The sequence below is a fragment of the Poeciliopsis prolifica genome, unplaced genomic scaffold, assembly GCF_027474105.1.
Source record: "Poeciliopsis prolifica strain line A6 unplaced genomic scaffold, Auburn_PproV2 SCAFFOLD037, whole genome shotgun sequence".
Lineage (NCBI taxonomy): Eukaryota > Metazoa > Chordata > Actinopteri > Cyprinodontiformes > Poeciliidae > Poeciliopsis > Poeciliopsis prolifica.
Window position 1 is genome coordinate 4520095 of NW_026562412.1, and position 17067 is coordinate 4537161.

Here is a 17067-nt window from a genome sequence, read left to right on the forward strand (position 1 = left end):
ACTTTTTATGCTACATAATAACATCTATAATATTGAAAAACATAAAAATAGAAAAGCTAGTTTTCTAGAAAGAACATGAAAAATATTACCGATGTCTTTGATATCAGTTTGTAATCTTGAGTTTCTTGAGGTAAAGTCCTTTGAGTTCTTACAAATGTAATCTGAGTCTCTTCTGCAGTAATGTAGAAGCAAAACACAGTATATAACATGATGAAGAATAAAGGAGGACTTAATGAGCGCCTCATGGGTACGGATGATACGTTTGATTAAAAAATGGATGCCAGCTAAATTCCAATTTCCAGGTCGTTATTGCCCATCCATCATACTAGCCCTGTGAAAACTATTTTTGATTAATTATTCTCACTGAAGTAATGATTATAAAGAAAGGCTTCCCATATTAGATGAAAAAAGAAGTGGGTTTTATTGGCATGAACTGCCTCCTCTGAAGGATTAAATCAGATCATCCCTCTTAGGGAAACGCGTGCAGATCCTGATTCCTCCTTCACTGTGTCTCGGTGTTGAGATAATGAGGCGGCTTTCTGGGCAGGATTTCTTTTAATCCGCTGTGTGACAGCATTTATGACGCACAAGTGTCTGGAAAGTTTGGAGCTGCAGGAAGCTGCAAAGAGAGATGTGAAAATACAGACTGGAGGTTCCTGAATCTGAATTTGTCATAAATACAGGTTGGAGCCACATGCCCAGCCTCTGAAAGGCTTTGAGAAATATGTGTTGCTTGATGTTACGTCATGTTATCTGCACTAAAAGGATGACAAATGCAGGGGAAGTTCTTGGACTTTCTGGACAAATTGTCAGAACCAAACTTCCTGCTTTCTCTTTAATTTTATGGTAGATATGGCCACATTTATCCATTCATTATCACACTAAAAAAACACCAAAATCTGTATTTATTTACATAATAAATAAAATACAAAAGTATTTTCAAATACAGAATGACCTACGTTGTGTTTTTATTGATAAGAATATACTCAGTCTTTTCTGCCTTTCTTCAACAGAAAAACATTAAAGTAGCTGATAAATAAGGAAAACCATTTTGAAGTTTTTGATCTACAAACATTTACACATTCCTTTTCTATAAAAACAAAACGCTGACAATTTTGTTTACACCTCAAAAACACAAAATCTTACAAATATTTTAGTTTAGTTACTTGTGCAAATGCATTGGTACATTTTAAATAAGAAAAAAAATAAATTAAAAGTAAATTTTCAGCAAGATATAATTGCTTGTTGGGATATATCTATAGCTTGCACAAGTTGCTAGGTAACGGGTTGGGGTTGCTAGGTAACGGGGTTGGGGTTGCTAGGTAACGGGGTTGGGGTTGCTAGGTAACGACGCTTCGCCTGTTGATTTGTTGTGTTAAATTCCGAGAGTTTTTGAAAGGGCTCATTTTCCAGACACTTTTAAGCACCTGAGCTGTTTTTATAATCCAAACTGAAGTAAAAAGAAGAAAATAAACCCCCAAACAAAAAAACAAATCCTGGTTCCACTGTAGATAACTTGTAATATAGGAAAAATGTTTCTTTACAAGTGAAACAATCTGCCAGTGGAGCCAATAAAGTTGGTCATGTTTTAGTATAAATCTGCTGCTTTTTGTTTAGATTTATAGCTAATGATCAAAGAGTCTCTGCAGTTTGTTGCTCAAATATAAGTCGAGTCTTACTTTTAATTAAAATATCATTTATGAACCACTCGTGTCTATGATGGAAATTACAGGAAGAAATGGGATTTCTTGACTCTTAATACTCAAGTGTACTTCTGTGCCACTTTCCAATAAATTATCCAGACTTAGAATTTGATTTTAAATAAGCTGAAAGTGAGTGTAATCTAAGAGCCAAACAGATATTTAATGAAGCACATTGAATTCTAGTAGCTTATCCTCCACTAAATGTTTAAAACATAAATAACAGAGTCGAAGCAGAAAGATATGAAAATCCTAACATGTTTATATTATTAACCTAGAAGGTTAAAGCATCATAATTTTACAAGAAAATTAATGGAGCGTGAAGAGTGCCAAATTATAAACAAATTATTGAAATGTCATTTTTTAAAACTGGAAATACAGAAATAACTTATTAAATATAGATTACACAATTAATTTCTATCGATACATAGAAAAAAATAAGGAAATGTCCTTATTTTCTGATATTAAAATTTCTTGGAATTTTCTGATAACCTCAAAATTTCAGATTTTTTTTCTAACAAATTGTAAACTTTTCAAATTCAGAAATTTTTTATTGATCTTAAAATGCTCAAATATTTTTGAGTTTTTTCTAGCATGTTTTCAAACTCAAAAATGTTTTTTGTTATTTTATAAAATTCCTCACATTAATCTCAAAATGTGTTTTTTGGAAGAAATTTCCTCCTTTTTTCCTCTACAATGACTCTAATACATAGTCATGTTATACAATATTTCATATTTCAAATAAAGTTTAGTATCTGTGAATCATTTCCAAATGTAGTTTGGGTTAAAGTTAACAGAAACGGGTCAGGGGAAGCTGATCTGGAGGCATCTGATCTGCTGTGGCGCCCCCTGCAGGGAACAGGCTAGATTTTTTTTCCTTTTAAATAATAAAACATTAAATCAAATTTCTCTCATTTTACTGGATGTAAGAAACAAAGTAAGAGTCACAACATTTTTTATTTAAACATAAGTGAAATTATGCTCAAAACAAAAGGAAACATAAAATGATGTATTAGTTTCTGGAACTCATTGATTTGTGGAAGTGAGATTTAAAAAAACAGAACGTGGTTTGTATTTTATTGCAATATTTACAGCTGTTTGTATTTCCAACTACTGTGATTTTCCTATTTATGTAAATTTCAGAAGCACATGAGAACAAGTACAGTTTTACACATCATTTTGTGGAAAAAGATGGACATTTAAGACAAAACCAGGAGAATCAGCAGATGAACCCGATATCCACTGGAAGGTGAACAGGAAATTATTTTTACAGAATACTTGGCAGATTAATACTTCTATACAGAATATTTACACATTCATTTCTCTGGGGAGCTGCTATCGTCCTCCTCTTCGTTCTGTTCTCCTCTCGCCGTCTCCTCTTCATGCGTCGACGTGCGAACTGATCCGGTCGGTTCTGTGCTCTGGGTCGGCCTCAGGAGATATTCCAGCTCCTCCGCGCTGATGGCCACCTTCTCTGGGATCAACCACCTCTTGAAATGCTCAAGAGCACTGAGAGAAGCAGAGAAGGGCTTTGATTAAGTCACACACATGAATAAGTGAGGAAGTAAATAAAAACTACCCGATTTGGATGATCCTACCTCTCATCCATGTCGTCGCTCTGGAAGAGCTCAGAGGTCTGGGCGTCATGCAGAAATCGATCCCAGCATTCCTTCTTAGCTTGAGACAACGAGCGCAGGATGTCTCTGGAGGTCACGTCACTGGACTGACCCTTTATCTTTCTCAAACGGTTTTCTGGGATAAAATAAAAACAAAATATGTGAGTCTTAAATTATTATAATCATTGCATTTGATAAGCATTAAATCTTATCAAAATGCTGATCCTGGCAATTTTTGGCAGGATCAGTTCTCCATACTCCATGATAGGTTATTGATTTTCATTTAGTTTCTACCTTTTAGTTGCTTTAATCTACTTCATGCTGCCAGATAAGTTGTATTTAAGTAATTTATTAATTCTAACGAGGACTCAATTTTTCAAAATGAAAAAATCTTAATCACAGTTAATTTATAGCTTAATGAGGGAGACAATTATGTTTTCGCAAAGAATCATATATATTTATATAGATTTGGATGTCTGGTTTCCTCTTAAGACTCAAACTAATCAACTGTAAACTGCTTTTTGAATTTATTTAGGTTTTTCTTTTTTGTCAAATATTAAACATGTCTTGATCTTCTGAAACAAAAACAAAAAAAATATTTGAAGTAAATACTTTTTTATTGTAAATACCAGTATGATGGTTCAGGTAGATTGTATTTTCATGTGTTTTCTGTTATGAATTATTATTGTATACAGTAATTAAGACTAAAAGAACATGAAAAAAACATTCAGCAATAATATTTTGTTGAACAATTCATGGGAACATCAACAAAATGTTTGTGGTTAGCAATTTTTTGGTGATTTTGTAACATAAACTTAGCATTTAACTCATAATCTGCACCGTGTTTGTGTTTCTTTCAGATGAAGAGCAGAAGAGAAATACCTAAACTGGCTAAGTAAGACTCGGAGTCCTCCATGGGTTTCCACTGAGCACTGGGAGAACTGGTCCCATTCACTTGTGCACCAGCTTGGGCTGCTGGGTGGAAGGAGTCCGTGAACTCCGGGCTGGTCTCCGGATCCGGGACCTCCGGGAGGCTGGAGCAGATCTGCGTCCACAACTCCCCGCTGGTTTGAACCTCCTGACCGTCGAAGTTATCAACCATCCTTGTCCAGTCAGCGCTGAGCAGAGATTGGTTTTGAATCGTTATTTTTCCTTTAATAACGACACTCACCGTTTCCTGAGGCATCTGAAATGCTCTCCTCACAATAAACGACAACACAAATCAAATAACATCAACAAAGGAGTCTTACCTGGTAGATAATATCACCTGGTCAATATGTATTTACGATGATTTATAAAGTTAAACTGAAGTTTAGCTTCCGCAGCTAACTGTGTCGTCCAAACACCGCTTTCAAGCGCAGGGTGAATTTGATTGGACGCCACGGCTGTTAATCAGACGTTCTTGAGATCTCATTGGATAATCACTCAAACACGTAAAAGAGGCGTGCACGTGGCGTCATAGTGCAGATCGTACGTCGACCTTTGCGCCATATTGTGAAGGTAATTTCAAGATATTTTTGTCCAGTTACACGATTGTGAGACATCAAAAGCTAAAAATGTTGTCTATTTTGCTACTTATCATAACATAGAAATGAATAACTGGAAATCACGATTACTGATACTAATACATTATGATACATAAAAAGTAAAGATAATATAATAGAAACAATATTATACTACATTAATTACTAATGATCATAATAAAAAGTAATCTTTCATTATTTAACCTTGGACTACTTGACTTTTTTTTCCTATTTACAACTGGAACCAAACAAAAGGCAGGGCATACTGAGGGAAATTGCACTAAATTACTACAAAACAAAACATTAATAACACTAAACAAATTAAACTATTTAAACATAAAGCTAAGTAAAAATACGTGTCTTTTAACCTTTAGAGCTACAAACACAAACAAAACCAATAAATTGTCAATAGGATAAGATTAGCAAAGGGCAGACACACATGAAATTAAGAAAAACTATAATATCACCTAGAAATATCATATAAAAGAGAAATCCTAACCAGGATAATCTTTCATTCTGCTATGTTCACTGACTTGTCCCGTTTTAGACATTATAAGGTGCTCTAAATCTTTTCGTCCAATTAAACAAACAATTTTAAATAATTTATAATAAAATAAGATTTTAATTTGCAACCTGAGCCAAATTGATATTAGCTTTCATGTTTTCATGTTCATTGTATATTTTAATATATGTAAAAATATATTACTGAATGTGAAAAGCTATATCAAAATCAGTTAGACGTTTTTTAAACCTCAAAAAAAAAATTTTAAGTGGAAGTCAGGAAAAGTTGCCACTCACAATATGGCGGACACTGTGTCGTTCCGCTTCTCTATTGGGCACCAATGCCAATGAGGAGTGTGCTCTATGTGCTGCGGCGTGCAAAGTCAGGATCCTATTGGCTAACGGCTTCCATAGCTCCGTTGACAGTCAGGAAGTGTTCATCTCTTTAAAGGGACGGTGACCAACTTCAAGGTAAACAACTATTAATATTTCATCTACTCACGACAGTAAACTTTAAATGTGACCAGAAAAGCAGTGTTATTTACACTGTACTTTTTTATTCCGATTTCTTATTAGCATGAACTTTAGCTATCCGCTCGCTAGCTTGCTGAGAAGCTGGTGCATTTCTTAAAAATTGGTGCATTTCTTAAAAATTGTGCCGCTGTTCTGCATTTCAGCACACAGAACATTTCTGCGCCTTCTTTGTAAATGCTGTTGGCGAGTAAAGCTGCGTGAATTTGTCCCCGGGACACCCGGGAAATGAACGCTGCCCTGCGCTTTGTAGCAGTGGCAGTCCCGATGGGTGTCCTGCTGTCCCGCACCATGGCGTGGAGGTCCAGCGGAAAAACGCACCCAGAGCTCATCAGTAGACTCAGAGGTACTGGACTGAAGGGAAAAGCCGTGGGAATCGTTTCTATGTTGTTTGTCTTTAAATATTGCATTCACATGTAGACATAACTGCTTAAAGGGGGGCTATGATCTAAAATCGACTTTTTAAAGCTATATGTCATGTTGTAAAGTAAATTTCTCATCAAAAACACACATAGAGTCGCTTTGATTTGTTCATGCATGTTTGAGGAGTCTTTGAATTTCCCTGGGCAGACATTTGGAAGATGCCTAAACACTTGCTATCACAAAGCTCTGCCCATTTCCACAAAGCCCCTCCCATTTTGGGGAATCTTTTCCTCTCAGGTCCTCCAGACTAGTGGCAGCAACAATCAGAGAAACATCTGGTGCAACCCTCCTAAGAATGGTTGTTACCGGTGTTACCAGTGTGTCGTGAGAGTTGGAAAGAACAGGAGCTTCTTAAAGAGACAGAGGCCAATTTTCTGTTAAGTTATGTTTGATGCATGCAGTATTTTTGAAGGTAGCATATCACTTGATTGTGCGTTTAAATAGCACCAAGTACCTGGAAAATACATACATAATACCTGCCACCCCTCTAAAATGTGACAAATACAAATATAATGGTTTCATTTGATTCAATTTTGACTAGTCATATTTAAGTTAAAGATCTATTTAGTAATTATGGATATGTAATTTTTCAAATCAAGTGACAAAACAATTTTAATCTGTCAAAATGTAAAAGAAGATATCTTGAATTGTTGTTCTTACTATTTAGAATATTCTAAATGTAGTTGTTTCTAGAAAAAACTCAGTTGAGTTTATGTTAAGATGGCCTGCCATAACCTTACAGTTCGATCTCAGATCAGACTAAAATTTATCACTTTTTAGTTCTCTTAAGAAAACCAGAATTATTTTTACTTGCTAAATGCCAGAATTAAAAGACAGAATGTTTTTATTGCTTTCTTCAAAGTCAGAAATCTAAATATGTCTGTGCTTGCCTATTATTTCTTTTTTATTAATATTTCTTTTTCCCTTCAGATAACGGAGTGATCCAGAGCAACAGAGTATTTGACGCCATGCTGGCCACTGACAGAGGACTTTACTCCACAGACTATCCTTATGCAGACTCTCCACAAACAATAGGTACTCCATCTATAAACACATACCAGTGCATCTCATTAAATCTGAAATAAATAGAACAGTCATTTTATTCCAGTGATTCAATTCGAATACTGACTTACACACAAACAGCGATGTATTTCCAAGTGTTTATTCCACCTGATTGTGGCTCAATATCTCGAGTAGTTAATATTAGAAATATTTATTCCAGCTCTGCCACATCTCAGTGTTGATCATTTATGCTGATGGTATTTTGCAAATGAATGCAGCCTTAAGAGTAAAATGCCTTTGATTTAGTTTTATATTTCAAGAAAAAATGCACAGAAAGAAAGGACGCGAGTTAAGCTGTAAAAAAATATAAAAACTGAAAATACACAATAAAATTATGTTCGAAAACAACTTAATTACTGTAACTCCTCTGTTTTGTCTTCAAATGGTGAAACAAGGCTGGTGTGGTGCTTTTGGACTAAAAATGACACATTTGCTGCACATTTTTGAGGATATTTTGCTAAACTGTAAATTGTACCAGAAATTATTGTGATAAACTACAATATTGTTGTTTTGAGACAACTTTCAAGTAATACTGTATAATAATAATAATTCAAGAACACATTCATTAAGATGAATAAATTTGACATTTTAATGAACATTTAGCACTGAAACTGGCAAACATTTTAAATATACAAAATAAATAAACTTAACAACAAAAAAATAACTATGAAGTCTCTGTAAACAAAAAACAAAGCTGAAGCACCAGATCTTTCTTTGGTAGAAAGAGAAAAAATTGATAAATCATGAAAATGACTGTTTTATTGATTAATACTTTTATCCCAAGAAGCCTAATTGTTCTTTGCTGGCTCTCTTTCCGACTGCATTAAAGCTACACCAGATTCTGTGAATATTAATGTTTCAGCGACATTCCAAATCACGGAGATGCATCTGTGTTTGAGAAGTAAATCATTGTTAAAAACCCCAGGATTTAGTGTTTCGACTTACACTAACAGTGAACACCTTTTGCTGCAGATGTGCAATAGCTCCAGCTAATAACGTTTCCTTCTTACAGGCTTCAGGGCGACCATCAGCGCTCCACACATGGTGAGGCCGACCGGAAACACTTGAGACTCAATACACAGACAGCGAGAGAGTTTATTGTTTATTCTCATAAAAAACAAAATGAAGCAGAAATGTTTGTTGTTGGTTTAATTTCGCAGCACGCTCACGCTTTGGAGCTGCTGAGCGACAAGCTAATCGAAGGAGCGACGGCGCTGGATGTCGGCTCAGGAAGTGGATATTTAACCGCCTGTTTTGCAAGAATGGTACATCAAATCATAGACGTAATGAAAGATGATGTATAAGCATCTGATACGTATGTACGCAAGTCTGATCCGAAAGTGAACTTAGCGCAACTGATGTGCAAAGCATAGAGGACCCATGGCTTCGAGAGCAACAAAAAAACGATACATGGACGTACAATCAATGTTCGAAACTGATTTGAAAAGGACGTGCAAACATTTCATGTGAATAACAAGGTTCTGGGAACCACTAGAGTAAATACATACTACAGACACGTAGGCTATGGAAGTAAATGTGTGAGCGCTAGTTCTTAGCCTGTAGCAACTTCATAGCAACTGCCTGCCAAAATGGCTGTCAATTACAAAGTACCCAGTAGAATTATGTGAATACGTAACTGAATTTATATATATCACATTTGTTTTTTACACAAACATAATCAACTCCAAATTTTTATTTTTTGTAGGTATGAGTAAGGCAGGTGTGCTTGACCTCTGATGACCTCTAGAATTTTTTCATTAATATGTTTAAAATGATAACAGCACAATTTTAACTTTTTTACTGCACCAACGTAGCACAAATATTTGGTGGACTTTCATTAATACCAAAGCAAAACCGGAACAAACAAAAACTATTTACTGCACAACTGTAATCAAGTGGATTGACACCAGTTTTTTCAGACTCGACAAAATGTGGACAGGCTGGTTGACATCTCATGACCTCTGAAACATTTATTACAAAAATGTATGCTGTACAACCATCTGACACCAATTTTGTTAGATTTTCAGAAGGTGGAGAGTGTAACGTCACTCGGATTTCTGCTGCACATCGGTAAAAAATGTCAATATAATTTTTTTTTGTTGGACTGGAAGACATGGGGCATCTATTCTTTGCCTACCAAGATGGCGCAGATCACTTCCCGTTCAGACTTGTGGAAACTGCATGGTGGTTTTTATTTGTCTCTGCTGATTACAGATTAACTACTGATTTTTGCTTTTGTTTACTGAGTAGACAGGACCCACTGGTAGAGTTATTGGCATCGAACACATTGAAGAACTCGTTCAGAAGTCGATAGAAAATGTGCAAAATGACGATTCAGAACTGCTGTCGTCTGGACGCATTAGACTAGTTGGTGAGTCGGTCAACTTTTAATACTTTAATATGATTATTTAAAAATATTCCTAATTAAAATGTGCTGCAGGAAGTGACTAGAGTAGCTGTTAAAACTCCATCTGATTATAGTTGGGGATGGAAGACTTGGATACCCAGATGGAGCGCCGTACGATGCCATCCATGTTGGTGCAGCTGCAGCGAAGGTTCCCAGAGCTGTAAGTTCATGTTAGCTTAGCTCTCTGGGAAATTTGGAAACAGAAACTCTTGATTCAGCAGAACTGAATGAGGAATTCATTTATTCCACCCGAAGCTAGATTTTGTTTGTATTTTAAAATCTAAAAATAGAAATACTTTTTTGTTTGTCTGTAAAGATCTAAAGAAACGAAAAAAGAAAATGGGAAAACATGTTTGCATTTCAAGTCAGATTCTCACATTATCAAGTTGTTTTACAGAAATATGTCCCCCTATAATCTGTCTGTTTCAAGATAATTAGAGTGAAATGTTTGTGAAAGTTCATATATGAGCCGTTTTGTTTTTCTGTTAACTAAAGCTGTTGAAGCAGCTGAAGCCAGGCGGGCGTCTGGTTCTCCCAGTCGGACCTGAAAGTGGTGGTCAGGTACTGGAGCAGTACGACCGACAAAGCGACGGGACCTTCCTGAAGAAGGTGCTCATGGGCGTGGTTTACGTCCCGCTAACTGACAAGAAGCAGCAGTGGCCGGGGTGAGAAAACGGCACAAACTTCTCCAGAAACGTTTCCTCAAATTTCTGATTTTAGATGGCCATCAGTTATTGAATGATGATTCAGTTTTTCATCACAATTATTTTGTCTACAAAAAAATATGTAATATTTTATATTAATGACATCAAATTTGATTTTATTCCCACAGTTTTTATGGTTTCTGATTCCTTTTTTTAAAAATTTTTTCTGTCTATCCATCTGACTTTAAATTTAATTTATCTCACTTAATTTACTCATCTATTTTAGGTAGATTAATAGATTATCTATTTTATCTGATCTAATTGATCTATTTATCTGTATTGACTGGCAGCCAATTAGAATATGAGCAACACAAATAATATTTAAATCAATTATCTTCATTTATTTATTAATTATTGAATAACATACAAAAATGATGATGTAAAATTTAAAAAAATTATGGCATTCCTGTCTGAGGCCCTGACAGGCGCCCCCTGGTGGCCCACTGCCTTCACTAATCTGCTGTGTTTTTGCCTGCAGAGACGAACTCTGACTGCAGTGCTGCTGATCCTCCAGCAGGTGGCGGTGGAGAACCATAACAGCTGCTGTTATTGACCTCCTGCTCCACTGGCGCCGCAGGGGGTCCGCTGTTCTCGCTGCGCCTGAACAGATTGACTAACTTAATAAATGACTGAATAACAGACCCGAGGTTTACTGATTAACCTTTTTCCAGAGTTCTTGGACGAAGCAAAGCATCAGCGAGGATGAGAAAGAAGAGATTTTTTTTATAGGGAAGAAAACTGTCATTTCTACACTGCAAAAACAAAAAGCATTTATAGTCCAGTTTCTGGTGTAAATATCTTAGTACACTTGAAATAAGACAAAACAATCTTTTAAGTAACATTTAGGAGGTTTCTTTACATAATATTGATTAAAAAGTACTACTTACAGGTGAAACAATCTGCCAGTTGAACTAGTACTTTTTCCATCAATATTAAGGAATTATTTACTTAACAAGCTGTTAAAGGTTGCTGAGAAGTTACTTGTAAGTTAGTTTTGTCACATGTATTTGCAGTAAAAATTAGACCAGAAATACTTAGTGAGATTTTGTGTTTTTGCAGTTCAGAGAATCAACAATTACTGCACATAAGCCATTATTCTGTAATAAAAAACACTTTGCTTATTGAATTAATCTATATTTGGCAGACAGAAAGCTTCATCTTCTAAGAAGAGAATGGTGCCAAAACTTGAGAAATATATTTAACAACAGAAATATTGTATGAAGTGTGTAAATCTTGTTTCTTAATAAATCACATTAAAAAATTAGTTTTTGCACTTTGATTTATTTTAAGCTGAAATATTACCATCCATGTGTTTTTTTTATACATGCAACATACAAAGGAGTAACATTTTTCCTGGTTGTGTTTCTAAAAGAAAAGGAATTCAACATTTAAAAGATAATTAAAAATGATAATCAAAAACCTTGGGTTATTTTTTCAGGAAACAGTTTTCGAAAGTTTTATTATTTATTTACACAGTGAAAAATATTAATTTCTGCAACAATTATTCCACTGATGTATCAAACTGAATCACATTATTTTAGCATTTATTTTAAAAAGAAATGTATCTTTTAATTCATATTTTTTCTTTAATTTCTAAGCACGTTTTTGCAAACAATATAGAAAAAAATCCACGTTTTCAGTGCAGTTCTGAGATTATTAAGTCATAAAATGTTAAGATGTTTTTAATATTCCTAATATTTCCAGTGGATCACTCCCAAAAATCAGATTTTATACACTTTCTATTTCAATATTGTTTATTATGTGTTTAACCTATGTTTTATTTGCTTGCTACTAAATATTACAATTTTGTCTTGCCATTATTGGGGTAACTTATTAATAACTTCAAAGTACCACAATAATAACTCTTATTTTATAATCTTATTTATGATAATTTAGCCTTAATTAGATTACATAACTAATTGGTAAAATGTAAAAATTAATATGTATCATTATTGTTATGCATAATAAGTCTTTTAAACATTAAAATGATCTAACGTAACGTCTTTCATTTGACAGAATTACAAATGGATCACGTTGGCTCACGTGATGACGTCATATCTGCGCGCCAATACTCAAGCGATGCATGCGCCTGCATCAGCTAGAAGTTTTGTGTTGTTCCTGGAACTCCAGAGTCTGTTTTGGTGGCATATTGTTCACTTATTTTCATCTGCTAACATCAGGAAACCTGTGACTCGCCGTTTTATTAATCCGCGGCCTAAACAGGGGAGTTTAACGATGGAGGAGCAGGACACAAACACCGGGAAACGCAAACACGACGACGCGCCGGAGTCCCAGGAGACAGGCGGCCGGGATAAGAAGCGAAGAGGAGCCGGAGGGAAGAAGCTCCGTCCCGGGGAGAGGTACGTCCCACCGCCCCAGAAACGGAATCCGGAGGTCAGCTTCGGCCAGGAACACTTCGACGAGACGTCCTACTTCTTCGAAGGCGGCCTGCGCAAAGTTTCCCCTTATTACTTTGACTTTAAAACCTACTGCAAAGGCCGGTGGGTCGGGAAAAGCCTGCTGGAGGTCTTCAAGAGCGAGTTCAGAGCGGAGTCCGTCGAGTACTATGAGAAGGCTGCGAAAGAGGGCCGCATCCGGCTCAACGAGAGTCCTGTGGATGACCTGTCCGTGGTGCTCAGGGTCAGTGCTGTCAGAAAACATTTAAATCCACCTTAAAGCACGTCCCAGTTCACTGGCATACAGTGTTACTCCATTAGTGTCTGTTTATTTAACTGCTCAAAAGTGGCTCCTAACAAAACAAAGCAGTGGTGTTAAAGCAGTGGTGATCCCAAAGGGTGGGTCGGAGGTGACCACAGCCCCCAGATGGATTAAGTCATATTCAACCCATTCAAAAAGTACATTATTTTCTCCTATCAAGACACACATAAAAAATCCAACAAATAAATAAACAAATTGTATATATTTGCACCATGAATGCCACTATATCTTATGGTTGTGCTTGTTAAGCAGTTAGCATCTTCAGCAGTTAGCTTTTTGGCTTACCCTCTGTGTGGGATGTGTGATGTAATCTCATTTTCTAAGAAATAACACTTTTACTTGTAATTAGAAGTACTTAAGTAGTTATTTCTTGAACAGCTCTCTTAATTGCATCCAGCTACATGTTTTCTGAAATAACCTCGACTATTACCTTAGATTAGTTGTTTCCCCATATAAAAATAAGTTTGTTTCTTTGTTTCAAACCCTAAAAAAAGAAATAAACAAAATAGCTCTAATTATTAAAATAAGTGATGTTCTGTAGAATAACGACCACATGAGGAACACCGTGCATCGCCATGAGCCTCCCGTAATCGGCGCGCCGCTAAAGATCCTGGTGGACGACGGGGAAGTCCTCGTGGTCGATAAGCCGGCTTCCATCCCCGTCCATCCGTGCGGCCGTTTCCGCCACAACACGGTGATCTTCATCCTGGGGAAAGAGCACGGCGTGTCCAAGCTGCACACCGTCCACAGACTGGACAGACTCACCTCCGGGGTGTTACTGTTCGCCCGGACGCTGGAGACGTCCAAGAAGCTGGACCAGCTGGTGAGGGACAGACAGGTACGTCTGGAACGGGACTAGGGCTGTAACTACTGATTACTTTAGTTTTTGGTTAATCTGTTGATCTAGAGATTGACCGGCATTATCAGCCTGGCAGGTCGCCAGGCTTTACTTGCCTCCGTGCCAGGCTAACATTGTTTATCTTAAATAGGGTTTTAAACACCAGAAATAGTAAAGATGGATTAATCTAGGTCTACACTTGAAGCGGTACCACTTGCGCCCATTTGCCCCACAAGCTATTATTTTAAAATTTCACCTCTTCGTTCCTCCAAATTTTTGTAAATTTAAAATATTTTTAGCACCAAATTACGTGGGCTGCCCTCGAGCTCCTACCAACAGGATTAGCAGGTTTTCTGGGGGAAATTATCTTATTCTGATTATTAATCGGATAAAAAAAATGCCTCTAAGTCTGTCACAATAAACAATAAGTCAGTTAGTCGCATGATAAATTAAAACAATTTCAATAATTTCCATTTGTATGATTTATCATGTCTCTTTCTACCAAAGACTCGATGACAAAGTCCTCTGCCTGGTTTCAACTAGTCTTTTTTTTAAGGATAAATTTGTCTAGAGATGCTTCATAATTCATTTTATTTGTCATTTCCTTTGTTTAGTTCACTTATTTTTGATATTTAAAATGTCTACCAGTTCCAGTGTTGAATGTTAGGATTTGATCTTTGAAATGTGTCCTTGCATTGTTATGCTGTCGCTGTGTTAATTTAAAATGGTCTCAAAACAACATTATTATCGGTTATCGCAATAATTACTGGGACAATTTATCATCCAGCAAAATTTATTATCGTAACAGGCCTAATTTTCACATTTAAGGCCATTTTTAATAAATATCAGAAATGTATTAAAAGATGAAAATAAAAAAAAATAGTTAATGGATAGTTATCAATAATTTTGTTTTAAATATCTGAATTACGACCAACTTTCCTCTTTTATGCAAAGTTTTCACTCCATGTTGTGTTATTTTATTTTTAAGCAGTTGCTATAAGTTTGTGGCAGAAATTGAAACTGCTGCTGTGCAAGTTACTCAGCAGGCTGTTGCTAGGCAACCAAGGAGTGAGTGAGTTAGTTGATTCCACCAACTTTGCTTAACTGGCTGTTTATTATATCGTCATACGTTTTTTTATTAAGAAAAGCTTTGTTCTAATCATTTACGTTTTTTTGTTTTTCATGATTTTAGCTTGAGAAGGAGTATGTGTGTCGAGTAGAGGGGGAATTTCCCGAGGGCGAGCTGATCTGTGAGGAGCCCATCCTGGTGGTCTCCTTTAAAATCGGGCTCTGCCGGGTCGACCCGAAAGGGAAAGAGAGCAGAACCGTCTTCCAGAGACTCAGCTTCAACGGCAAAACCAGCGTAGTCCGCTGTTTACCGCTCACCGGCCGCACACACCAGATCCGAGTCCACCTGCAGTACCTGGGCTTTCCCATCCTCAACGACCCCATATATGGGTCCCTCGCCTGGGGCCCCCACAGGGCCAAAGGGGGCCTGGTGGGGAAGAGCGACGAAGAGCTGCTGCAGGCTTTAGTGGAAGAACATCGCTCTCAGGAAAGTTTACACCTGCTGGACTTCGTGGATGACTGCGGCGCTGCGAAGGAAGCAGAGAAAACAAAGGCTTTTCCGACACAAACGGAGGAAGAAAACTCCAGCCAGGTTCCACCAGAGGAGCATCAGAGTTTTGGATCAACTGGAGCTGAATCGGGTCAGAAAAGTCCCCCAGGAAGCCGGGACCACCTGTGCAGCGAATGCAAGCTGGTGCGACCGGACCCCACGGAGAAGGAGCTCGTCATGTATCTCCACGCTTTACGCTACAAAGGACCGGACTTTGAATATTCCACACAGTTACCCGTCTGGGCCGAAGCGGACTGGGAGGAGACCGATCTCAGCTGACCTCGTTTATTTATTTTGTCTCTAATTTCTGGGGTTTTATTTTGATTCTTCTCAGGAGATTATCTGAAGACGTTGCTGTAAAACGCCTCAGTGGGAGTTTTGTTTGTATTTAATTTCAAACATGTGAAATAAACCAACTTCTGCTGCTACTGAAAAATTTGCTTTATTTCAGGTTTGTTAAAAAACCCTGCATGGATCCGATCTGAGATTTTGCTTCAGTATTTTTCAGATCTAGAAAGATATTTTCTCACAATGTCGATTTTGGACGATACCAATTTATTTATTTTTTTGTCTGAAATGTTGCATTATAAATAGAATTGTATCAAGAAAATTGCTGAGTTTGAAACAGTGGGGTGACTATTGTCAACTGCAAACATGATCTAGTGGAAAAGGACAGTGGCTGATTTTCAGACTTGAAGAATTACATCAAACCAAAAAGGAAGAACATGCGTATAAAGATCTGAATATGTTTCAGGTGATTCATAACTGGGATTTAATCTAAAACATGAGACTGAAAATGAGTTCACACCAAACAGGTTTCTGGCGTCAAAATGAATCCGACGCTTCAAGTTGGGCTCGGTTGCACTTTGAAGTCAGACGCTTGACATTTTGCTCTCAACATGCATCCAACGTCAAAGTTGCTCTGAATACACGTTGGGACACGATGTTGTTTTCTGTTGCCAGTACTATGGCGGACGATATTGAGAGAGTTTCACCAAAACGATGTAGTGAAAGCTCCGGGATTATAACGGAGGCCCAGATGGGTTTACTGAACATTTTGTGTTCAGTTTCTGTTGAACAAAAACACCGACGTGTTTTAGCCTCTTTCCTTTTTTCCTCTCCCAGTTACTTTGAACAATGATGGATGAAATATTGAGTTTTATTCACTGAAATCAACAGAATGTCGTCGTGTTTGAATTCATCAGATATTTCAGAGGTGTTGTGAGTTTCACAAGCCAGCTGGGCGTCTTGGTGACTTGCTAACATGGTGCCTGCATCTCCAACTACAGGCCACAGAGTCACGTAGTGGACTCTGTAATTGGTTGAGACTGTTCGTCCAAAAGTTCAGCTTTTCCAACTCCAGCATTGGCCAAGCTGGACACGCTTGATGCGTGTCGACACGCAAAACAAAAGATTGGCTTCATAT

At 37.0% G+C, this 17067-nt stretch overlaps 3 protein-coding genes across 4 annotated transcripts; 2 read left to right on the forward strand and 1 right to left on the reverse strand.

Annotated features, from left to right (window-relative positions):
• Window positions 1–2638: 2638 nt before the first annotated feature.
• On the reverse strand, window positions 2639–4683 carry ccdc32 (coiled-coil domain containing 32). The gene is made up of 4 exons (XM_055053525.1): window positions 4567–4683; window positions 4199–4434; window positions 3299–3452; window positions 2639–3209 (listed from the first exon to the last, which is right to left on the reverse strand). Exons 2-4 carry the CDS (start codon window positions 4416–4418, stop codon window positions 3017–3019), a joined length of 567 nt encoding a protein of 188 aa, XP_054909500.1. The 5' UTR covers window positions 4419–4434; window positions 4567–4683; the 3' UTR covers window positions 2639–3016.
• Window positions 4684–5694: 1011 nt separating this feature from the next.
• Window positions 5695–11731, forward strand: pcmtl (l-isoaspartyl protein carboxyl methyltransferase, like). Of its 2 annotated transcripts, none has more exons than XM_055053524.1 (9): window positions 5695–5811; window positions 6125–6217; window positions 7225–7329; window positions 8369–8400; window positions 8517–8621; window positions 9607–9727; window positions 9838–9923; window positions 10259–10428; window positions 10946–11731. In XM_055053524.1, the coding sequence occupies exons 2-9, from the start codon at window positions 6139–6141 to the stop codon at window positions 10956–10958; spliced, it is 711 nt and encodes a 236-aa protein (XP_054909499.1). In that variant the 5' UTR covers window positions 5695–5811; window positions 6125–6138; the 3' UTR covers window positions 10959–11731. The 2 variants fall into 2 exon arrangements, with proteins under 2 accessions (XP_054909499.1, XP_054909498.1); XM_055053523.1 differs by having other exon boundaries at window positions 5697–5811; window positions 6018–6217.
• A 767-nt stretch (window positions 11732–12498) lies between these two features.
• rpusd2 (RNA pseudouridine synthase domain containing 2) lies at window positions 12499–16057 on the forward strand. Its single transcript, XM_055053128.1, has 3 exons — window positions 12499–13107; window positions 13727–14023; window positions 15216–16057. Exons 1-3 carry the CDS (start codon window positions 12514–12516, stop codon window positions 15918–15920), a joined length of 1596 nt encoding a protein of 531 aa, XP_054909103.1. The 5' UTR covers window positions 12499–12513; the 3' UTR covers window positions 15921–16057.
• Window positions 16058–17067: the final 1010 nt, after the last annotated feature.